Source organism: Larus michahellis, chromosome Z (genome assembly GCF_964199755.1).
Source record: "Larus michahellis chromosome Z, bLarMic1.1, whole genome shotgun sequence".
Taxonomy (NCBI): Eukaryota; Metazoa; Chordata; class Aves; order Charadriiformes; family Laridae; genus Larus; species Larus michahellis.
This window is the reverse complement of record NC_133930.1, coordinates 64,060,521-64,086,269: the sequence shown is the minus strand read 5'-3', so window position 1 is coordinate 64,086,269 and position 25,749 is coordinate 64,060,521. Positions and strand designations below refer to the sequence as shown.

The following is a 25,749-nucleotide window of genomic DNA, read 5'->3' as shown; positions in this document are numbered from 1 at the left end:
TGGTTACACAGCACTCATGAATTCCCAAGATTAAAAGCCACCATGCTCTTCACCACATCACTACCGAACACTGTAAAGCAAGAATAAGTCCTAACCTTTTAATGGTATTTCAAAAAGCCTTTCCCCTGGTGTTTATCTTGAACAAGACAGGACAGGACCCACCAGTGCTCTGAAATTACGATGGCTTCGTGGATGAAGAGCACTCAGCAGTGTCAACACCACAGCTACTGCAACCTATCCCCGCAAGCCAGGCGGCATACGTGTCTGGTCACACAGAAGAGTATGTTTTCCTCTTTACCCTTCTCAACAAGCCAAGAAAAAATATTGCCCAGTCACAAAGGGTAGAAAGGGTGTTTTGGTTTGTTTTGTTTTTGCCTTATTCTTCCAGGTGACAGGACACCAAAGGAGGACACCTCCACGTGGAACAGGTTCTTCTCCTTTTCATGTGGTCCAGGGAAGTTCAGAGATTTTTGTCTCCCAGTCCTCTTCCTGAGAACAGGAGGATTATCTGAAATACCAGTACCTAACACTAACAGCTGCTATGAAGAAGCCCAGAAACACATACAGTTTTGTACCAATTCTTCTGGTCTTCCTTCACGGACCACAGCTCTGGGAGACCAGACGGACAGCTAGGGAGTGCACTGAACAAGGTCTGGTGACAGAAGAACATCGGAGAGCAACGACTACTGCTGGGTAAATTTATGCTAGTAGGAGTTCTCCAGACACAGTTGCTGAACCGAGACCAAACGATCTGGCAAAGATGAAGACCACATTACAAGAAACTGGTCAGGAGACAGGGTGTCCATTACAGCCCCAGTCAAGACTTCACATGACGATAAGGCATTCCATAATCACATTCCATAATCACATCTTGCGTGTCATCCACCCGCAGCCCATTTGACATGACTGACGTGCAGAACCGCCCAACACATTTTAGGACAAAGTGTAAAACAAACAAAAAACAATAGCAAATATACAGGGAGAAATCTGGCAGGCAAAATAATGTATCCACATGGGAAGTTTTCCAGGATATTATACCTGATGATCTTATAAGGAAAAGGTATACTAAAGACTTCGTGTTTGTGTTTCACCCATGAAAAAGGGGTACCAAACACCCCAAGATCTGCCTCATTACAAAAATCAGAATGAACAGGACAGCTCTTGAACGTTTTGGACCACCAGCACTAATTGCCCTGAACTGCCCCCAGCTTGGGGACATGGATATCAAATCGCATCGCCCTGAAGGTTCAAGTTCAGTTTCTGTGAACCAACCCTACCTCCCAGTACAGCTTAAGGTTAACAGTGCTCCACGCCACCTCAGCGACAGGAGATACAGGAAGAATTAGCACAAAGAAAGAAAACTGATTCAACAGCTAGGTTTTCTATGTTGAGTTTTTCCATGCATGGATTACCATAAAAGTAATACAGAATTTCTCCTGCATATTGAAACCCTTTTTTTTCCTAAAAGAAGACAACAGACACAGGCGTCCTCGTTATACATTTCCCCAATTACATTGCAAATGGTGCTCTTAACTGAAGATAGATGCTGTGTCTCTTTTGAACTCAGTGTTCACCTGCCTCTTCTTCCAAAACGTCACTGTGCAAATTTCACAAAATGAAGAGTGTGACAGAGTGTAAGTGTTAAATGTGAAAACTAACAATCTCTGTGCTTTTCTTCCTGTTCCTGTTGGTGGGTTGGAAGGAGAATGGCAAAGCAGCCAAACGCTGTCAGCGAACACAATACGACATCATGATCCTTAGCACAGAATTGCAGCCGGAACAGCAAATTCCATCTTGTCTTGCAGTACCAAGCATTGGTCCTTTTATTAACAACCGTACTCAGTAGACACACTGAATCTGGCCTAAACCTGCAAGTTAATGAAATACCACTTGCAAGCAAGTATTCTGAAAATTTGACAAAATTTTACATTTCCCCTTCCTTCCTCCCCTACTGGAAAAGCAAAGATTGCTGGGTTTTGGTAGCTTTAGATCAGAACAACTGCTATTTCATGACCGTACCCTGAACAACACTTATGCCAGGAACAGACTCAGAAAAGCACTCCCTGCTGCCGGAGGGAGAATGGAAAACACTCAGGATTCATCAGGGAATAGGGAAACATCTGAAGGTGCAAATACCTCCTCTATTAAAATGGAAATCTTTTGCAAAACCTTCTAAAGAGAAGAAGTCAATGTTCTTCAATATCTATAACCATGCATTAGATTCCTCCTCTTACATACAGTATTCCCAAATTTTGGGGATTATTACTATTTTGCACAGGTCTGTATCCTGTGTTGTGATACCTATGCGTCCCTGCCATTTTCTTTTGTGGAATTTAACTTCATTTTCTACAGAATTGAGGCACAGGTTTCTTTCCTGTTTGTCTCAATATACTTACTCTTCTTCACTGTGTGCCTTTTTAGGCTTGGCTAAGTGTATATTGACAATATAACACATTTGCCGTGTTCAAATTTTCAGAACTCTGTGACGTTAAATTCACCTCGTAACTGGCAGTGAAAACTAAAATCCCTTGGTCACCACCATCTCCAGCACACACTAACTCAATGATTGTATAAAAAAAAAATGAAACCTTTTCTTCATCTTTATCCAATGTCCACTTTTCTTTGAATGCCAAAACCCCCAAATATTTTAATAAATTCATCTGGTTCTCAGCCAGTCTTTAAAAGTCTGATTACCTCATTTGGTCTAAGCTCTAATTGTTAGACACACCAGTGCCTCAGGGTCTGTAAAATACACTTGCAAGCTGCACATTCGTGGTAGGTTCTTACCTACTATCATACAGCTCATTATTGGACAGATCAAAGTTCACTGAAATGAATAGAATGTTTTAATCTAGACTTTCCCTCTCAAACCTGCAAGTGGCTAAGTGCCCTCAGTCTTTGAAATCGCAGCTGAGAATTCAGCATGCTGTCTGTGAATTTAAGCTGACAGGAACTGAATAGAAGTGCAGGCATACAATGATGCTTGAAGTGGTAGAAATCTGAAATAAAAAATAGAAATGAAAACTGAGGGGTCCCACATATAGCTTCAGGAAAATGTTCCTATCTAGACAAGATAATGGCCAGTCATAAGAAAATGACCTATTATAAAATGTGATGGGAAATTACTTAAAGACTACTGGATGGGTTCAAAACTACATATAGAAGGTAGTAACTAGTAACTACCCTAATTACAAAAAGTAAACTGTTAAAAATAATTTCAAATTTAAATATAATGAAAAGAGTAATTTAACCCTCAAGCAGAAACCTATCGCTTTGACACTAATGCAGAGTAGGCAAGAAGGAACATGGTTTATTTTTAGTGACAAATATAAGATTCTGAAAGTACACATTAAAAAAAAAAAATCAGTGTAATTTTCTTAAGTATGACCAGCTAAAAAGTAGATGTCTCTTACAGAAAAGTGTGTAAGTGTCTTTTTCTGACCGATATTTCAAGGATTCTTTGAATTGCGTAACATCAGTAAACTCATTCTGCAAGTCAGGCAGAGAATATCTGGCCTCAGGACCATTCATTAATTACACAAAATAGAAAAACTGCTACCAGAATAAGCATGCAAGAACACCTCACTGCATACAACTGATCCTCTGAGAAGGAGAGAAAGAACAATGATGTGCCAAGGGAGACTGGCCTCAAATGCATCCTCTCTCAGGAACAAAATTCACTCTGTTCTGAGATATCGGGTCACAAAACCTCCCTACCTGTTCTGAAAAGCACAGCAAAAGCACTAAAAAGATGAACACTGGTTTGCCCTAGTTTTGTACAAGCCTTTTATCCTATGAATGACCCAGCTTGAAGAACGGAAGAATAATAGAAAAGGTGAAGGTGCGGAAGAGAGAAAAAAAGGTAATTCATTCCCATGAAGGGCAAATACAGTCATGGACCGGGAACACTGGATCAGATGTAACCAGCAGAAAGAAAAATAATGGAAACGGGAAAAATGGATGTGGTGGTCTTCAAAACAATACTGGTTTTGTTATTTTCTCTGTTCTTGGGAGGACAGATGTCTGATATATTTATGCTGGTTTGTGACCTGGAAGATTAAGATTCATATTCTGTGTGCTACTTTGCTTGCTTAATTCTTGGTAAGCCAGTTAGAGCTAGCCTTACAGGTACTCAGATATTACAAGAAACAGATATACCTCGAAGCTTTATGGGATTCTTTTTTTTTAAAAAGACTGTTAGTCCATTTCGTTTAACAATTTCAAAAGGAATTGAATGAAACTGCATAGGTGCTTTTAAAATCCCACTTTACACTTTTGATTAAATCCTTTAGAAGTGTCTCAAAAAAAACCCCTTTGCTAAATGAAGACATAATGCCTCCTTAAGTCAACGATCCACTGTGAGGGCAGATCCATTACTACAGTAACAGCCCTTAACAAGGGATTTATAAAACAAGTAGATAGACTAGTTCAAGAGAGTTCATCAAAGGGAAGGCTGAATGCTTCTCTTTCTAGGAGCAATTTCTAAAAATTGCAGAGGTCAAAATGCCTACCTGGTGCCAGGAGGGTATTCCTTGGCATGGTCTATTGAGGGGATTGTACAATTATTTCGTTTTAAGAATAATCTATGGATATATTTCCTTTCAATCTGGAAAGGCTACTCTGCTGCAGCAGTGTTTTCCTGTTTCTAACAATAACTCCCGTTCTGCTCACAAATGCCATTCTGTCAAGCTTACAGCCCCAATCTATCACAGCCTTTCAGCTGGCCTGCAAAGATCTGAAGTTGGGAACTGCCACTTCCATAGCTTTCCCAGCTTTGGCTTAGACGTTCAGTGTCAGCTGTAAGAACAAAGGTCAATATGGTCCATCCTACCTAGGGATCTAGTACAAGGATCTACAAAAATCCAAATTATTGCATACTCATATAAAGGTCAGCTTTTTAGCTTACGTACATCACCGTTCCATTGATTTCAACCAAGCTATTACAATTCATAGAAGGTGGAGATCTTCAGTTGGTTCCTGGCTTTTATAATAAAGAGCTGAAACACCTTCTGAAACGTCTTTCAGCAAAACTTAATCATCATTTTTGCAAAAGAATGATAAATAATGTAGAACCGTCTTAACTGGGGCACTTCGATTGGAAGAAAAAATTGGTCATAAAATAATAATCTGACCCAATTTTAAGAAGTTTAAACACATGCATTATGCTGAGCACTAAACTTAGATGCATAATTTAGGTTACTTTGAATGAGAGTGACTTGGTAAGCGTCAGATCATTCAGAAAGTAGCATGAAGTGAACATGATGGTCTTGCAGTATGCCTGGTTACTGCAGTAAGCACCACTTCTCACATCTTATTTAGTGTGAACAGGTTTACAAATAACGCCAAACCATGATATATAGGAGTTCTTTACAATGGGGTGTTTCGTTACCATCCTAGTTAAATATGCCCAAATTGGCCTGTTCCTTCTGAGTAATCACATTACTGCTGTAACCACATCAACTCTTCCTCACCTCTAGGCACCTTCCACAGAGCTCAATCATCACCACCAGTCCCTTCCTCAGGACGGCTCTTTCGACAGTGCATCTCCGTGGATGATCTGTATAGAGCCTGCCTCACCACTACCATCCTTCAAAAGAGCCCTTCAGGCTGACCTCTCTTTTTCCCATGTGATCGACAGTTGTTTTTTTGTTTGAAAAGTCTGACAGTCTGTAAATACACCCAAAGTCAGTCACGTCCCATCTGCACTATTTGCACACCTCTGGGCACTTGTGTCTGCTCCAAGATCTTTGCAGTCTTTCCGCTGCGTGGCTGCTTCACCCCAAGCTTCTGCTGCAGACAACCACACAGTGCCACTGGATAAAATCCAAGGTATCTCCTGCTGACTCTGAAGCCAGACTGACAGGCACAGCAGAAGGCAAAATCTTTAGCACCTACCCCTCCTTAGGCCCTGCTAACATCTTAGTTCCACAAAGTAAAATCACCTCTATACTATTATTGGTCTGAAACACTCTGAGTGTCCCAGCTGGACCGTTTCTTGTCCAGCATGTCCCCTCTCTTCTGCAGTGGAAGTCATCAGTGTTAGCATATAGACTAGATGTTTGACAAATTAATTTCTTAAGTACTTTCCCAGCATCTGATTGCTGGTTTAGTGCACATCTGGTGTGAAATCGGATGGAAGAGCTATAAGTGACTGAGAAGCATGGAAAATGTACAGAAATAATACTGTATGTAGCCACTAGAAGCCTTCATCTTCTTGTCTCAAAAATCTTTATACCTTTCTTTAAGCAATAGAATGCAAAATAGTTGCACAAAAATTCACATTTGAAAACTGCATAAAAATATAGAGGAAGAAAGTATATTAGGAACTGCACAAAGTACTGGCACTAAACTTTATTCTATTGAGATATTACTGTCATTCTGTGTACGTACGTGCAATTTGAAGAGCAGTGAGAACTGATTTTTGGTTAGATATGTTGTAACATACACTATCTACTTTCCCAGTAGCCCACACTTCCTTGCAATAAGCCTTGTTTGTATAAATGCTCCTGCATTGTGGCAAAATCTGTAATGGGTGACCTTCAGGCAACAACTGCAAGTGAAACGTAACTATTTTCATGGCAATATTCTGCAGCAGTCTCTGACTCAAATTCTTCTAACTCTTTACACCAGCTAACATGTTCTGCCAATCTATTATCCTTTTAAGTTGAGAGGAAAAGTAATGCACTCTCTTTTGTTTAAGGTTCCAAATAAATTATGGTGACATACTCCACAAAAAATGAACGAGGGTCTACACAAGTGCCACTGATCTCAAATTACTTTTGGGGCTAAAACCGATCAGTGCTGAACTCCACAGGTGTCTGAGACTGGACAGAGCACGCGCTCCACCGTAACAGATCACTTAGAGCATTAAATGTATTGCTACCTGCCATCCAAAGTCACTTCTTGCCCTTCAAAGTGCCACTACCTTAAAAAAAATCAATACAAAATTAATTATAGGAGGGAAGTTGTGTGGACTGCCTCCATTGAACTCTGCTTCTTTCACACGTAAGTATTTATTGACCCATTACAGGTGAAAGATTCGGTGCTGAGCACGTGATGGCAGGTAATACTCACAGCAACTGCCTCCAGGATTTGTTTAACAGCATCAGCAGCATCTCGTTCACTGTAGTAACCCTTTTCCACAATCCTACAGAAAAAGCAACAAGAGAAATTGTATTCAGGATTATGCATTAAGGTAAATAAACTGTGCCAGCAAAAGCTTCTTTTAAAAAATGAGCTAGAAAACAATCAAATTTAAATATGACCAGGACTCTGGAGTTCCCCCCTAAAGAATAGAAAATAACCCTTTTGCAATTTAAGTTACCTTTGATTCCCAGTTAAATGAAAACCTGGAGATAAAATATCAACTAGGTCAGAAGCTCATAATATATACACATCCAGTTGAAAGGTTCTGGAATTTTCTAAAATTCAGGGAATCTTGAATTACTCTCAGATAAAACTAGGTATCCTTTAGGAACTGCTTTTTTGCTTTTACATATAACTTAAGCTTCCCCCCGCCCTTATTTATTTATTTAGTTATAAACAAAAGCACTGTGCTATGCACACACAGATTTGAATTATTCAAGTGAAAGGATTGGTGTAAAAATTTACTAGCTTCAAATTATCCCCCAAGCATAACAGGATGAACAATTTTCTTTTTTCCCCCATCAGTAGAAAACGGGGGCTCTGTAGTTAAAGAAACACAATTTCATTAAAACTAAAAGTATGAGTTTTTTCTTCTTAATGTAAATAGCCAGTAGGCCATATTTATTTTCTATACCTGACACGTAATAGCTTGATTTTGTAAATATGCTGACCATGTGCACCTTATGGTGAGTTTGGCAGCATTTATGAGTTCCGAAGATCCTGAAAATTTGGTTTTCTTTCTCCCTTTGCTTTTGCATCAGTTGAACCTTGTAAAAACAAACAAAACCTCAACTTCCTTCTTTAACACTGTTATCTCCCTGGAACCTTATCATGATAAAAACATTAAGAAAGACAATACTTTTCTGTGTTAAGATAATGTTCTGAATTGGTGTATTTCAACATGTTGTATGCTACGCTGCATAGAAAGGGCAGAGAGTGTTAACACAGATTTCTGAGTTGGCCTCCCATAGCCCAGCTGTGCTACTGCAACTCTGTTGGAAGATGACCAGCAGTGGCACAGGGCCTGGGGACTGACTCAGGATTTGCACCACACGTTCTCCAAGAACTGCTATTACAGAATGAAACGTTATATAAATACATAGTTCAGCTAAACAGAGTCAGCAAAAGATACAGATTTGCACAATGACATATAAGAAGTTAATAAAAGAAGGATCTATCATTAACACATACTAAAGCTCCATTTAAGACACCCAACAGTCTTTACTACTGTATATAACTACACAGTGTATTTGTGAACTACAGTAACTCTCCCTCGGAGATTTACCTTAAAGGTCAGTTCTTTGACCCAACATTTTGATTTTTTTACAATATTCACTTTTCAAAGCTCAAGAAAATAGAGACAGATGCTGTCTAGAAACAGAACCTGTGGTGCCTACGAGATATTTTATAAAATGACCTCCTGCAAGCACACAAGCCAGTTTGACCAAACAATGCTCTAAAAGCCCCACGAAGCAGAAGAGCAAGAAGCCTGTAATGCCTGAAGTCAAAAGTTGCTGGAAAGACTTTTGCCCCAGAGTCCAGAAACAGACTCTGCCTGTCACAAGAAGGGTATACTTCTTTCTCCCCATTTCCTCTGTTTTGTAGGATCTTTGAATCACTTCTACAAAATAACATACTCACATTGAGCTACCATCAATTCAACTTCTTACAGCTTTACAAAAGCTGACAGGAAAGGTGTGGACTAATGTACATATGAAAAGCATTACTGCTTACTCATTAGAAGATTAAGCGGAGTAGGAAACAATGCAAAAATAATAATCCACCAGAAACAGATGTAACAAGCATGGCACTGCGGAAAATAGCCTGTACAGGGATATTCCAAACCAGCTGCAATGACTTTACCTTAACAGCCATTGTGTTCATGAATAACTAAGTCTATTCATGCAGCATCAGTAACAGTAAGCAGTCCCTCTCAAGCAGGAGTTCTTCTATTTCACCATGATTTCTTGGCTGCATTATTTGTCCTTATTTCTAGAAGTTTTGTTGGGTTTTTTTTCTGGTAGCCCTTCAGCTACCATCCCATATGCACTGCTTTACCTTCTTTGCATTTTTGTACTTCCAGCCCTTCCTCCGCTTTGGTCATCTGTTTAAACCATCAAGGAGAGCTTTACTTGAACTTACCACCACAAGGGTAAAACAAAGGAAATTTTACTCAATGGAACATTATGTTAGGCTTTTAGCCGCAAGTTTAGGAAAGAGGTTATGAAAAATCATAAATTAAACAATAAAATGCTACATTATGCTTGAAAGTAAGATTCTTCCTTAGCTATTTTAGGCTGAATCATCCTACTCCGGTAGATCACCATGGGAGACCTGAGCCCCACTGACCCTTCTTGCTTGGGTCTTTGTTCCCCCAAAGCTACTGGTTTGGCTTCCTCCTCCTTTTTAATTCCAATAAAGTATTTAGTGTCAGCCAGCAGGTTCCTGTCTGTAGCATTCACAAGCATTTCTGAGAATACAGACCTCGCCCTCATCCCACCTTCTGCCTTCCCTGCTGGTGTTTTGGGTGCTCACTTGCTCTTCTGACAACGGCACAAGAGACATAGTAAAACACTGTCCGTTTACAGGATTCCATGTATTAAAGACATTCACATATTCATTCTGTCAAGCTTACAATCTTTAGTAGGTCACAGGAGATCATAACAAAATTTCAAATTCGGTGACCAGTTAGTAAAACCAAAAAGTCTGCTGTGCTAGTTTGAGCCTCTGCTTTCAAACTGCCATACGTCTTAGAATATATTCCAGAATGCACCACAGGAAAAGGCATCGCGGGGCTGCTGCTGGGGAAGTGCTCCATGTAGGCCAAGCTCCGAGTGCGCTGTATTTAATTCCACCATCACTCAGGCAGGAACAGGCCACCCTGCCCCATGCCTTGAGCCTGACCTTGTGCACTTGACCTCAGAAATGCGTGAGGCAGAAGGTTTTACGGTTTCAACAGGATTTGAAATTCTCTGATTTTCCAATATATGTGACTAAGATCAGAGCAATATGAGTCAGTAGAGTTACAATTCAATTTACGTTTCTCCCTTCGTCCATCAAATTTCTAATTTTACAGTACGGTAACCCAGTATTTGTTCTATCCTTTCTTTTTCAAACAGATAAACCTGGGGGGCGGAAAAGGACATCTCTTAAATGCTCTTAAATACAGAACTTCTTTGTATTTTCCTCCACTCAACAAAATCAAAGAAAAGATGAGGTTCACAGGGTCCTGTTGATGCCCGAGAGGCAACGCAGGAAAGAAAGCCACCAATTACCTGACTGCTGGAAACAAGAGAAATCAAAGAGATGCTCAAGACTGCCCTATTGACCATGGCATGTAAAAACCAGCCCACCCTGACTTAGACAACTGTATGTTGGTAAGGACGGTATACTGCTCTCATTATTTACATTAAACATGTAACAGAAGCAGCGCATAGACACTGAGGATGAAGCCATTGTGAATTTGTGCTTTACAATAAATAAATGTAATGAAGTGTGGCCCCATATTTCAGGAGAGCAATAAAAAACAACTGTAGAGTTATTCTGCAACGCACATGACTCATCTGCTGATGTTGCATGTGAATAACATGCACTGGCAAAGCCAATTACAGCTTATGTCACATGCAGTTAACTTTCTAGTTTTTCAGAAGTCTAGAATCTGACTTATTCAGAATACAAATCTAATTCTTAATTAATAATAATCTAGCAAGTAGGAAACCTAATCTTCTGTAACAGCAATAAATGGAAAAAGACATACTTCTTGCTAAAGACGAAAATTTATTTCTAAGGGCACTCTGTTTTAACACTACAACCTGGCTATTAGGCAGGAAGGAAGAGTACTGAAAGAAGATTATCCTGTAGTTTAGGTCCTGCAATAATGCTGAGGGATCGTTTGCATATCTATTTTTTGCATCCTCCCTGCAAGAGTTTTCATAAGACAAATCGTAGGTGTGCCAGTTTGCTTTATTATAACAACACTCCTACCTGAGACCAATGAAGCTTCTTTACAAAGATTTTTCAATTTCAGTCTGCAGATTAACAATGACTCATTGCCCTTTTTTCCATAATGGGAAAGAAACCTGCAGAAATGTCTCATTTTGTTATTATGGAAGGAAAACCAATTATTTATACCTAGTTTATAGAATGATCTTTAAGAAAAGCATGGATGAAAAAAGATTAAACCTTTGTTGAGAGGACATAAAGACAAGAACAGCAACAATAAGGAACTAATTAAATACTCCCTTTGATATGCAAATGAAAAAGCCACGTAGACCAAAAGAGAGCTGAGTGAAAAACTGTGAGGAAGACAGCAGGGAATCCAGAAGAAGGGATACAGAAATGCTTAAAGTCAAAGAACAAAAAAGCTTGAAAAAACACTGAATTTGTGTTGCAAACATCCAGGAAATTCAAGACAGTGCTTCAAATCCAGGATGACATTCTCAAGCAAGCAAAAATGTGATGTGACGTGATGTGAAGAATTAAGATTCGTATTCTAAGTGATCGTAGAATCACTTTTTCATGCTTGTGTGTACGCATTTGTTGACATATGCAGATTCAGTTGTTTACACTTGCACATGGCGAGACGCACATCTAACAGAGCATGCAGTCATGGACACCAAGCTACATGTCTCCCAAAACACCATCTGATTTAATCTTGTCTTTCCAAGCACACGTGAACCTATTTGGGACAAATTCACCTCTTTATAGAAAGAGAAGCAGGGAAGTTCCTTCCCACTGCCACCGGAGATGAAGATGCCCACTGGGAAGAGCCAGTGGTGCTCCCCATGGTGCCGAGACGCGTCCCTGCCTGTCTGCTGGGTCCGGTCACCCGGCAGAGCCCACCCCACTGCGCATCCCCAACCAGAGCCCACGGCCGCCCCACCAAAGCTGCTGCTGAAGCTCAGAGGTGGAGAAGCCTTGGGCTGCCGAGTGACGGAGCTATAAAAAATTTAGTACTGAGTGAAACCACCCTTAGCGTCACACCGCCCAGCAAGCCTGTGGAAATGGTATAATGTATTTCTTGTGATGCGTGCTCTCTTATACTCAATGGGTAGTTGAAATCTGGCAGCTTCCATGTGATCGTCAAACACGCGTGTTTAATAATTTGCAGTAATGCTTGCCAGCTTCCACCCAGCACTTCTGCGCCCTCTGAGTACTGCAAGTTTTCTGGCAACATAAATCCTTTAGTTTTGCAGATGGTTTTCAGTGTAGCCTTTCTCTGCCACAGAAGTGGTAGAGACTTGCCATGTTGCTTACAGTGTTTCCATTATGCACATCTTCGTCACAGATGAATAATCATCAGTAGATGCATAAATTCTTACCAGCGTCCATCATATTTCTGCAGCCTGCAGTGTAATTTGAGAAGACCATGCGCTCGATTTTACTGCTTTTGGGATGTTCTTAGGACTTGGAGCTATGCTTCAATTCACTACATCTGTATGAAGCCACTGAAAGCAGTGGGATATCACAGTAAAGGGAGGTAGGTAGTGGCCACACTTGCTCTGCAGAAACTTTATTACTGGTAGGAAAAAAATAAAAGGAAGAGCGCAGTCCTGCTAAACTAAATACTTTTGATCTGAAAATCAATGAGAAAGAGATAGGTAATCCCAACGTGTCATTTTAGAATCAATTTTCAGAGCAGTATTAAAATTATATTGACATACAATTTTACAGTTGACTGGAATACATGTATCTGGGGATTAATGACAAGCACGTTAGGCAGCAAGTGGAAACAATCAATCTTCTACAAAAACAAACAAGTGAACATTTCATCACAAAAGGAAAGGACTAGGCTTCGGGGTTGACTTTCCAATAAGTAACAAAAGAGAGGGCCAGATCTTTCCAAATCCAGCAAAAGAAACAACACTTGTACAGCTGCAGTGGTAAAAAAAGAATCAAAACAAAGAATCAAACACACCCAGCAACCCGCTGTGAACAAGCTCGTTCATTGCCAGGGGATGCTAGACTGGGATAGTCACTGATGGCACACACTTGATTAATTGATTGATTGCATGACTTGATTGGCAGTCAGTTGTACATCCTTCCCCGGGCAGAGCCACTCTAAGCCGTGCACAGCAACAGCTCCTGAAACTTGTAATCGAGAGTGCCAGGGGGCGAAAGAGGCAACATGGAAGAGGAACCAAATGATGCAAGAAATGGGTACTTTACCAGCTCCCTGACCCTGAAACCAAAGTCTCTTTCTCTTTTGTTTTTCTTGGGTATGGGAATCCAGTGCTATGACTATTCCTGCAATTTTAAACACAAGCTGTTCTCCTGCCTGGCTCCTTGTGATCAAGAAAATCTGAAATCTTACCCACTTTAACAAACTTACTTTTTCCTCCCCCACACTCTAAATGGCCTAGTTCCCCTATTTTTAGCTTTACTTCCCTGCTTCCCTCCCACATGGGCCACCCTACCCATCCTCCAGCCTCGCCTGAAATCTGAGCAGGTGAAGTCTGTTTCCTGCTTCCCTTAACTCAGACTGGTTTTATGCTGATCAATCTAAACAGTTACTGTAAGATTTGCAATATCTAGCCATCAGTTAATATTGCTACTACAAATACTATTTCTCCACACTGTGGAGTTGGTTGCATTTCAGTATTAAGTGAATCTAGAAACATATCATGCAGCTTGCAAAAGGCTTGCTAAATCTATTTAGACATCCAAACAGTAAAATTTTTTATTACTTCATCAGTTTCCAACATTGTTTCTCTTTACTTTCTTCATGCTATTTCTGTGTTTGCTTTTTAGATCATTCTTTATAAATATCACAGTATCAAAAAAGACATCACTGTTTTTAGGGTCATTTCCATTCTGCCTCCAGCTAGAAGTTTTACCAGAAATTCTTGTATCACACCTTACCTGTGGGCTGCATCCTGTTACATCATGTACAGTCTCAGGCCCATATAAATACAAGATCTGTTCCAACGCCAGCATGTGCTAACAATTTTTTAAAATATTTGGTTCTGTATAATAAATGTTAATTTATCTAAAATTGTTTGGTTGTCATGGAGATTTTTCTGTACATATTTACTTAAGTCTTATGTAAACTCTTATATTTCATTAAAATGAAATTAAAATATTTCTACAAGGTACAGTGAGACTGAAAATTAGCAGGCACAGGGAAAGAAAATGACATCACTCTATTCAACAGCAAAAATGTTTCCACAAGGAACACTTTCTCAATGGATGATTCACAGATCTATTGGCTGATACCTGTACTGAGGTGATTCCAATTCCTTGTTGCTTGGATGTATTTGTTTAGTTAAAAAGTAAGGTTTCTCTAAATATTTATGTATTTTCCATACTACAGCATTGATGAGTAATATGCATAAAAAGGTAGCTCTGATTCAGTTTGCTGATTCTCCCTTATTTTACAACCATTTTCTAGTTCAGTGCAGACTAGCTGTTACTGTCACTAATGACTCAAACTGCCTGCCCATGATCTGAAGAAGGATAATGGGGAATACAGAACTGGGTTTGCATCTGACTCGAAGTCAAACAAACTAGACATTTTTCTTCAATACCTCGTTTAGAAATGAAATGTAGCATTGCAGTCATTCAGGAAAACTATTTTCCCTCCATTGTTACTAAGTACGAGGCAGTTTCTGATGAATGTGGCATGCAGGGGAATTTAGAGAAAGATTGCGTATTTCTTATATCTCATTCTACGATTTGTTTTCCCCTCTCTAACTTTCTTTCTACTTCCTACTCAGCATTTCTGTAACACCCACAGAACCAGAAAAATCTTGTAGGAAAATCAGGAATTATAGATTAAAAGCCTGGGAAAGACTAAATAAATGGCTACAGCTTCAAAAGTAGCAATCACCCAGGTGTCTGCAGTGAAATTAGTAAGAACAGTTCAGTGCCCGCCATTTTCAAAAAGACAGGTTCATCTTTCAGGAGCTTAATTTCAATAGACTTTTTTAAAAATAATAGTCTTTGTTTCTAGAGGCTGTGAAACCACAGTGCCCACGAACTAGCAGCTCCAACTTCTCTCTCAAACAAAAGCGTTGGTGTAACTGATTGTGCGAGGCAACGTGAAAAACTGAGGTATTTCAGCACCTCACAGCTCCTGTCTGGTGAGCAATAGCAAGGGCGCAAAGAGAAGGATCACCGGCAGCTGGCAAAGGAGGCAGTGGCCTGGGGAGCGGGAAAGAGCAGCACTGGAGGCACTGATGAAGCCGCCCTGCCAAGAACCGGTGAGGCTTTCGTTGGATTTCTTTGTCTAGCTAAGAGTCCCACTACATTATAAGAAAGATGTGGGAATGTGGAGGAAGTCCAACAGACAGTAATTGAGACGTAGGAAACATGACCAGGGACGAAAGATTGCAGGGACTGCAAAATTCATAGCTTTCTGCAGTCCTCCACTGCATGAAAATTTCCTACAAAGAAGGAAGTAATCACCTCCTCTCTACCTGCTGGGGTCAAGGCAAACTGATTTTGGCCAAATTTGCAGAAAGGAAGTTTTTCCCTGTATTGAAGCTGGATCTAATTACCAGGCTGGAAGAGCCACTGGAAGAGCCTACAAAAGGAGATTACAGAGGTGTTTAAAAAACAAAACTCAAAACCCTGGATCCCCCAAGGATGGCTGAAGGATACTGCCTGAACCTGCCTGCTCCAGCCCTCCATGCCAAACCAGCTGTAGCTGCCATGATGTTTTAAACACATTGCCCCCACGCTCACTCTGGCACATCGCTTACTGCCCAATAAGAGTGAAACAAACGGCCACCAAATTCTGAAACTTGGGGACTGCCTGCATAACATACGTTGTGCTTATATCCCTCTATGTCACAATTCGCAGGACTATTCACATTATCATTATCCAGTTCAGGATTATCTCAGGTTCATCTATTCCAGTCCGCCTTTTGTGCCTTTGCAACTCTTACAGTATATGGATGTATGATCATTCCTTACTCCAGCAGCTAAAGCTCCACTTTGAACTGAGAAGTACATTATTTGAAAAGGATTTGCTTTCAGGCTTTCATCAAAAAACCATCATAATTATTGTTTAGGACAAGCATTTTGGTACTTTGAATACTAGGATTACTGTACTTTGCCCTAAAACATTTTTGCTTCCCTTCATGCTCTTGTCATAATGTACACAGAAAAAGCAATGAGAAACAAAATGTACAAAGCACTCACATCCTAAGTGACTTTATAATTTCAGGAAAGGTGTTGAATCAAGGCATAAATACACCATTAGTTCGTGGGTCAGTCAGAGACTTCCTGTATACAAATATTTAGGCTACAGCTATATAGGTTGTAGGTATATAGACCTCAACTTGTCACCTGAACAGAGCTGTTAAAACCCCTCTTCATTTCAAACAAATGTGAAAGCTAAATTTGTTAACAATTGAGGAAATCAGCTAAGGGCTTGATCAGTTTCCTAATTAATTTAACAGGCATGTCTCTCCTAGTTTGTCGGGCATCCAGACCATGTATGTCTATATTACTGCAGTGAGGCTGTGGCAGAAAACTGAGAATACGTGTGTCAGAGATGCTCTAATCACAAGAAGTCTTGGTATTAACAATACCTAACAAATGAAAAAGCTTCACAGGCACAGATGTGTCCTACCTCCAAAAGGCTTGCCCAGTTCCCAGAGTGGGCTAGCAGCGTACAGGCTGGTCCCAACTAGGACAAACCCATGCTAACAATTCCTGCGTTACCTCAAGCAAGAACAAAAAAAAGGCAAGAGGACATTTTAAATGAAAATGTTTTAAGTGAAAAGCCTTCCACAGTGGGGTTAAGAATCAGGCAAGCTTTAATGTCACATCAGTTCACATTTAGAGAGTGGCAGGACGCCAGACAGTATTACAACTGCACGATCATCATTGCTTGAGTTGTTCAGTCACTTATAAAGCTGTAAGCGTGTTCCCTCTGGCGCCTGGTGTTTCACCTAATTCTAAGTGCATACTTGACCACACCGTAAGTAGTATCTTATGCACAAACATTTACAAAAAATCATTTGTATCTTTCATCTTGAAGAGAATGTTGTAGCCGGTAGATACTGACTGACTTAAAGTAATTTTGTCCAGTGACAGAAAATAAGGCGCTGACCACAAAAAAGTGTAAAGGCATTATTACAACTCTGTACATGAAGGCAATACCAAATTACATTGGAAAGGCTACAAATGAGCATTAACACACATATCTTTATTCTTAAATTACTGGTTTTTATCATTACTGCAGCTGAAATTGAGACGCTGAATGAGCTATTATGACATCAAGGAGCACTTTTACCAGAGCTAATTTGTGTGTTGTCTTCTCATTTCAGAGAATAGGGCACAGTTGGTGTAGTCAAGTCAGAACTCTTTGGTGTTTTGCTAGTCCTGAGTCAGGGGACTGTTACTTGCTGATGTGAAATAGAGAGTCCAAAGGACTGCTCTCACCCCTTTCAGAAGACAGACCGCAACTGCATAATGAGACCAGAGCTCAGAAACAAATAAAAGATGCCACTAGTTTATAAAAAAGCCCCACTTTAGCGACTGATGATTGAGTCCTTGCCTCTTTTTGATGTCCCTTAGCAATTCTAACTTCCGTAAGCAGAAACTAGGTGTGCCTGAAGCCTGGAAAGGCTTCAGGAAATTTTGTCCGTAAAAGGCAATCATTCCCACATCTCTTAAAAAGGCAGGTTCTTTAGAACAAGTAATTCATATTTTTGTTAATGTACAATCCATAAAAGAAGACAGTATCAGCTTGAATCTATACTTCAGAGGAAATTACATGAAATCTGAAATGGAAGTGAGTCAAGAGACTCTCAGACATAAGCGGTATTTTTAGACAGTGTTTGGCGCACTTAATAATAAGATGGAGGAAAAAAAGAAGAGTTTGTGGTCAAGAAGTCAAAGTACAGACAAGGAGAACGTATGGATTGACATTATCATTTGAATCTGAAAAAAGAAAGAGTCTAACAAAAACTATTCTGATCAATCTGCAGGTATTCTGACTAAAATGAAGTAGAGCTGACATTTTTTGCTGAAATTAGTATTTGGAAAAGTGATATATTGGTGATTCAGCTGAAAGGCAATAGATATGAATAAAATCTGAATGGAAAAGACCAACTTCAAAAAAAAATGAGCCCATAAAAGACATGTATCAGACTTTACTGCACTGCAAGACTTATTACTGCCTGTAACAATACAGAGGTTAATTGTTAGAAGCAAAGCCAGGTCAACAATGTGTCCAAGAATCTAATGAAATACACCATGTGACAGTAAAGAAAGTCAAAGTTAACAGTACCAAGAAATTGCATTGAAGTAAAGAGTGATGAAGGGACAGAAGGCAAAGGAAGAGGCAATAGAAAAATATAACTAAATCAAGCTTAAGAAGAGTCATAATTATTCCAAAAGGGAAGAACTATAAAGAAAACTGAAGAGTAATAATCAAAGGGGTTAACACAAAAATGTGAGACCACTGGCTACTTATCTAATCGAATCTTTGAACAGTCTAAGGTTTACTGATTACTAATAAAAATGTATTAAAAAAGCAAGTAGTTTGGCAAACGTTTTGTCTACATAAATGAGATGAGTCAATTTTTTTTCCAGGAAAACCACATCAATTTTTGTGGTGTTAATTTATTCTACATTCTCTTACGGTCACTGCATTTAAACTCTTTTTTTCCACTGTGATCTTCAATTCATATTAAAACTTTTGATTCCATTTATTTGAGCTCAAATTCAGTCCCATCTATTTGAAACCACTAGAGGGTTAATTCCATCAACTCCATCTCTATCTTTCTCCTGCTAAATGGAGAAGAGCTGAAACTGAGAGAAGCTTTCTGATTATAAATCTGCCTTTTAAAAGTACCCACATATGGTTTATTATTTTATTCTGTATGCACAATATGATGTCATCCAAAAACCTAATAAAACCAAATTTCATCATGTCTTTCCATCACTCAAACTTCTCACATAAAAGGTGTGCAGTGGAAACACAGTCCTCTAGAGACTGTTCAAATGTTATCGAGTGATCACCCTGCCACGCCTTTGATCTGCTGTGCTGATTTCGGGTTTTTGTTTTTCACCTAGCTCCTGCCATGGTGAGGACCGGTGTGACAGCAGCCTGCCCCCAGTGTCATGGCAGCATGGGAAACACATCCACCTGCTGTTGGGCATATCACTGCTGGGACACTCAAGAGCCATACCAGAGGGTGTAGCTCAGGACTTTGTCAAAACACTGCTGGTTTAAATGAACTTCAACCATGCATGTCTGTTTTAAACATTCAGGAATGAGTCAAAGAATCACAGAATGGTTTAGGTTGGAAGCGACCTTAAAGATCATCTAGTTCCAACCCCCCTGCCATGGGCAGGGACACCTCCCACCAGGCCAGGCTGCTCAAAGCCCCATCCAGCCTGGCCTTCAACACCTCCAGGGATGAGGCATCCGTAACTTCTCTGATCAACCTGTTCCAGTGCCTCACCACCCTTCATAGTGAAAAATTTCTTCCTGATATCCAACCTGAATCTACTCTCTTCCAGTTTGAGGCCATTACCCCTCATCCTATCACTACATGTCCTTATAAAAAGTCCCTCTCCAGCTTTCTTGTAGGCCTCCTTCAGATACTGGATGGGTGCTATAAGGTCTCCCTGGAGCCTTCACTTTTTCAGACTGAACAACCCCAGTTCTCTCAGATTGTCTTCACAGGAGAGGTGCTCCAGCCCTCTGATCATCTTTGTGGCCGTCTTCTGGATCCTCTCCAACAGATTCACATCCTTCTTGTGCTGAGGACTCCAAAGCTGGACGCAGTACTCCAAAAAGAATATTGAAAGAGTACATGAAAGAGGAGGGCCAAGCAAATGTCAGTCATGTGTCTGCACTGGGCTGGAGACACAGCATCTGGTAAGAACTAGAATATCAGTTAATTTAGATTTATTGCAGTTTTCTCTCTGACTTGGTCAGGTCATCCATCTGTCTGTCTTACTTCAAAAGCTCTTTGTCACTGCACACTTACTGGGTTGGCAAAAACTATCATGCAAACTGGCAATATATATTCTAATTTAAACAAACTTCTCCAATTTAGTGTAGAGTTATGTTTGTCGTGTTTGGGATGGCACAATATTGTATGTCAGGGTATAATCTACTATGTAATTTATGAAGTCTGGGAAACAGATTTCTTTTTAAAAACAACCAAAACCACACTGTTTTCAGCTGTATTAATTCAGATGTGTGTAACTGATACTTTTGTTTAAATTTATCTTATTTTGGGTAACATAACTGCATAATTATCATAAAGAAAGTTCATTTTAGCAATAACGTGGATGACTTAACAGAAATATTAAATATGGCGAAAGAAGTGAAAAAATTTATTGCCCAGAACTTTTATGTTAGACTGGCATGAAACCAGCAGCACATCAACAATACTAATAGGATTCTAGAAAACTAATTGAATCTTGGGTATTTATAAAATCATCTTCAAGATAAGGGGAATGTGTACGTAAAAGAACTTACTCATCTGCAGCTCAAATGCTGTTCAAAATAAGATCGGACATCTGGGATGGCAGAAAACTAGAGCAATAAAAGAGTTGGTATAAAAACTACTGGCACATTACCAAAATTATCAGTAACAGTAACAGCAATGAAGATGTTTACAGTAAGAACAGATGCGTTTGTGTAACAGATCTAGTCATATCATTTGCTGACAGAGAATTTGGAAGAGGCATAAGAGCAACTCCTCCACAGTACAGAAGTTGCTTTGCTGCCTGTGTATGGACAGTGGTTTACAAAGTCACGTAGCTGCGCAGCAAGCACATAAGGTCCTCCAAACCCTTGGGGTGGTCCCTGGCCACGCTGGGGTCCTGCTTGCCCACACACTCTCTGTACAGGGTCTTGTCTCGAGGACAACTGTAGGGTGGATCTCAAGACACGGTCACATCTCTCCCCCCACATCTGGCACAACCCCATTGCCCAGCAGGAGATTTTCCAGGGTCATTTTGGTTTCTCCTGGGACGGGAGTCATGCAAGCGAAGAGGAAACAGTGCACAAGGCCTCTCTGTAAGTCAGGACATTTCCTTCATGCATGGTAAAAAGAGGTATGGATTGAAAAGATTAAGCATGAGGGGGGAAGTCTGCCCAAAGGCAGAAAGCTAGATCTGCCCTCACTAAAACTCAGAGGGCAGCCATTGTATAGAAGAACACAAGTGTTAATCCTTCAGCCCAGCTGAAAGAGAGGAAAGGGAGAGATAATGCTGAATTGGAGTGACTAGCGCAAAACATCTTGGCTGCACATTTCCATTAAGTTATTTTTGGTTTAAGGTCGAAGAGTGAAGTAATACTCCTATTGCTAGCTTAACAGCCGAAAATAGCTCTTTATGTTTTTTGTTTCATTGCTTGGGTCTTTTTTTTCCAAATCACAGATCAGAGCGGACTGTATTGTCAAAGTTTTCCAGTTCTGTTGTACGTGGAGAAAAGGAGGATGCTGAATTCAGAAGACCTCCATAGTATTAATGCTCATTCGTGGCATCACAAGGGGGCACCGCAATTCTATTAAGTGGCTAAACAGCTTTGCTTCTCATCAGGCAATGATAGAAGCTTGTCCTAGCCAAACTACTGGATTAAGCATACAATTTTTGGGAAAAATCAATCTGAGAGCTCAGATCCGATAATCACTGCTGAGTACAGATTACAGAATGTTGAAAATGTCGTAATATTAAATCCTAGTTCCACAAAATAATGCAGTTCTCCATCCTGGATCCCATGAAGTCTTTCGTCTTCAGTTCTTCTACCACACAGATGGTTCCTGCTCAGGAACCAACAATTTCAGTGGCATATTTGTGTTTTCCCTTTGCAAACTCTTCTCAAAGACTACTGCAGAGTATCCAGCCTGCCTGAAAACCTCCCAATCTGAAACCACGTGGAAATATAAAGGGCTACGTGAAAGGTAAGGCAACTTGCGCAGGGTCCTCTCTAGCTCAGGACTGGGCTCTCGCTGGTTGTCTGACTTGCAGCACATTTCTCCTGATTGCTTTGGCTGAGTCTTCAGAGAGTATGCACCTTTCTTCTGTCGAACTAAAGATGTTTCAGGAGGAGTTGCTTTTGTTGTTTTTGTTCAGAAAGAGTTCATCTCAAGGTTGTAGCTACGACCGCAGTACAAAAAAAAAGTATGCTTTTGTTTTTTCAAGTTAAAGATACTTTCAGACTGAGTCCTTGATGTGTATGTGTATAACAGTCCTCTAAAGTACTAAACTTTAATTACAGAAGAAGGAAGATCAAATAACCTGTCCTTACGTGAGCTGCAAATCACCAATGCCAGTGAATTAATTGGTTTACTCAAACCAGTATCAAATGCTTTCTGTATCTTTGCTTGCTCTGAAAAAACAAATCCCTACCAGTAAAATATCACCCCAGCACTGTTGCAGAATTATTTTGCTTTATGCATATGCACCTACACCACAAGCACGTGCAGCCTTATAAACAATACCTTCAGAACTCAATAGTTGTTTTGCAGAACCTTTGTAACAAAACCAGAGATTTTATAAATACAAAGATTACCAAAGATAATTTTTTTCTTCGTGTTCTGCTCACCAATTTCATATTTGAAATAATACTACCCTCCTGGCAGGCTGATTGCCACCTACCATATTTTATGATGATGTGTCAATGCAATTTTGCCAGGTCGTCCTTGCTTTTGTCTGCTCTAGTCCACTCTGATGCTATGCACCTGCTGAGCACCTTCCTTCAATACTGTGTGCTCTTCAGAATTTACTATTTCCTCTATTTTCAACTCATGTACCGTTTCAAAAAAATTTCACAATAATCACATTTCCAGACACATTTTTAAGCCAATTCCTGCAGAAATTTACTCATGTGAATAAACCACATTCTGATGAAATAATTCCAATAGTTACTAACACAGGGATTATGTGCAGAGAAGGAATCTGGACTGTAACATCCTTGGGGAAGGTACTGAACGAGGTGTGTACAGGTAACTTACCTGTCAAATAGTTCTCCACCTGTGACCAGTTCCAGAACAAGACTGATTTCTGTAGGGGTCTCAAATATCTCCTTCAGTTTTATCTGGTAAAGATAACAAAAATGATTCGTTTTGCTTATCTGTCTTCTTGCTGAGCATATCCCAGGGCCAACAGCATGAAACAACACAGTCAATAAAGCAGAGGATGGTACCAACTGAAGCTGGTGCATCATTTACCTTGCAGTTGAGCAAGTTATTGCACATGTTCTCTCCCACCCATCCTTTTTTTTTCGCTAGCCTTATCTCCTTTGCATTCCCTATTTTATATTTTTTTGTTATATTCATACTCTTCATACCTCAGCAACCTCTATATAACACAGGAGTTCAAGAAGCTGCTTTCATTAGTGTTTGTCAACACCTGTCTGACAACCTTTCTGAGTCACTGAATGCAAGACCTTCCCCACCCTCCAAGGGCTGACAACACCAAGCTTTCCTTTTATTTACAGAACTCCTTTTGCATAGTTTCTCAGTCAACTCTGTCAGAACCGCAATATTTTTTTTTAAAGTGTAAGTATAATTGAACAGTCTTCCATAATGAGCTGCTAATGAGCTCATGAGGAGAACCTGAAGTTTTAACCCAGGACTCTCCCAAGTCTGTACAGGCGAACCACACCAGTCACCTCTCAGGAACAGAAAGAACTTTTAAAAAAGCACAGGAACAAAGGTGGGCTGAAAGAACAAGGTGAAACTTACAATGTTTGGATGCGAAAGGCGAAGAAGGACTCCAATTTCTGTGCGGACAATTTTCTTGTCTACCTGGTTAAAAGTGGGGAGGGAAAAAGTGAAGAATTTATTTCTATGTTCATCACAGAAACTTCTAGCTGTATCACAGGAAAATATGTATGAACAGCATTTCTAGATCTCCTAGGAGAATAAGGTGATGTGAGACACACAAGTCAAATATACTGTAAGGAGAATTTTCCTTTAAGATGAGACAGCAGCTGTAACAGAAAAACATCTGCATCTAGCAACATGACTACAAATGTACATGTTAGTCACACAAGAAGTAGAATATAGGAACGGCAACTGAAAAAAGGTGCAAAATTCCTATTTTTCCTCCAGTTCTGCCCTTGTCTGTCGCTACTTATGTTGGTTCAGTTTATGCCAGGATAAAGTGAACCAACTGAGCCAACTGAACTGCCAGGATAAATTCCTTTTGACATACTGTTCAGCAGCTGTACTGGAAAAAGGTTTCTGCACATAGGATGTGCGCACCAAAGCAGTGTAACATACTGTTTAGAACAAAAAAGTGATGCACAGGTCAAACACCCCCAAGCCACAGACAGGGTATAAGGTTTAACTTCCAACTTGCTTCAGATATATCTAAAGGTCTATTAATGAAAAAGACTATCTGTTTTGTTAAACCTCTGAGAGGATTAGCCCTTCCCTTTCCTTCCGTTCTCAAATTGCAGCCTTTAACAATCCAAGCAAAATCGATGTCCTGTTAGGGGACACGGATCATTTCTCACAAGAATGCAGACCTAGGGAATATTTCACTCAGAAAAGACAACTGCAGCTCTTCCAGAACTTGCATGCTTAAGCAAGCAAGAAGGAAAATGCTCAGAAGCAAATTATGCACAATTTTATGTTGCTAAGGTAATTAATACATTTATGATGAAACCATTTGGTTTGCAAATATTCTCACAAACCCTAGAGAAATCCTCCACTGATGGCAATTGCAAACATATTTCTTCTACAGCACTCTTCATCTGAGGGGTTACAAAATGAATGAGAGTCAGTGAGTTAAGTCACTACCTGTTTCCAAACTGATGACACAGATGACATCAAGCAGACTGTTTTGAGGGAGCTTGTGTGGTTTTTTTTAGCGGAGGCTTTTCATCAAACACAGGGCTTAGTCTTGGTTTTGTTTTTTTGCATCATATGGAAAATGAACGGTCCTAATACATAAATAAACCTTCAAAACGACATAAAACTACCTTCAAATTCCTAATGAGGAAGAGACATGCTTAAAAAATGATCCCTTTTTTTTTAAATCACCTGAAAGGAGAGATGTACTTCTCAGTATTTCATTTTTTCCAGTGACAACAAAATGCAAGTATCAGTCACATTGAGAACTACAGGATAGGCAGAATTTGATTCTCCCCTTGTGTCAATCAGGAATGATTCCAGGTTAGTAATGCCACAGTGCTCTGACAGGGGTACAAATGAGTGGAGAACTACAGCCCTTGGGGATTTCTTGAAACTCATTGACATTTAACCTCTTTTAGTGGCTCTGCCAGAAAACAAAATGAAAGAAAGAAAAAAAAAACAACTTTGGACAGATTCAGTGTGTGTGAGAAGCACCAGAAAGCAAAAATCAGAGAGAAATGAAATATTCCATTACCTGAACATCTAACTGGAGGTAAAGAACATGGCCAATAACTAAATCTTCACAGGCAAACACCCGCTCTAGAATCAAACACAGGAACCTTTAAGCTCCGCGACCACCACAGGCTTTCCAAAATTTATTGCTTTTTAATCCAAATGCAAGTGCTTCTTTGCTCTTGCCTGCTACATAAATACTGAGCATCAGGTTTGAAGAATGGTCTCCTGTGCAGTTTTCCTAAAATGCTGTGAGCAGCAGCCCATGGTCTTACTCGATTTCAATGTCCCCTCGGCACCAGTGCTGTTA

At 40.0% G+C, this 25,749-nt stretch overlaps 1 protein-coding gene across 1 annotated transcript in view; it reads right to left on the bottom strand.

Annotated features, from left to right (window-relative positions):
• CAMK4 (calcium/calmodulin dependent protein kinase IV) overlaps positions 1 to 25,749 on the bottom strand; it is a 173,307-nt gene that overhangs the window by 53,323 nt on the left and 94,235 nt on the right. Inside the window, exons 3-5 of the mRNA XM_074569263.1 lie at positions 23,811 to 23,873; positions 23,079 to 23,161; positions 7,075 to 7,147 (exon numbers count right to left, since the gene is read on the bottom strand). Coding sequence (XP_074425364.1) covers positions 7,075 to 7,147; positions 23,079 to 23,161; positions 23,811 to 23,873 — 219 coding nt within the window. The remainder of the gene's footprint in view (positions 1 to 7,074; positions 7,148 to 23,078; positions 23,162 to 23,810; positions 23,874 to 25,749) is intronic.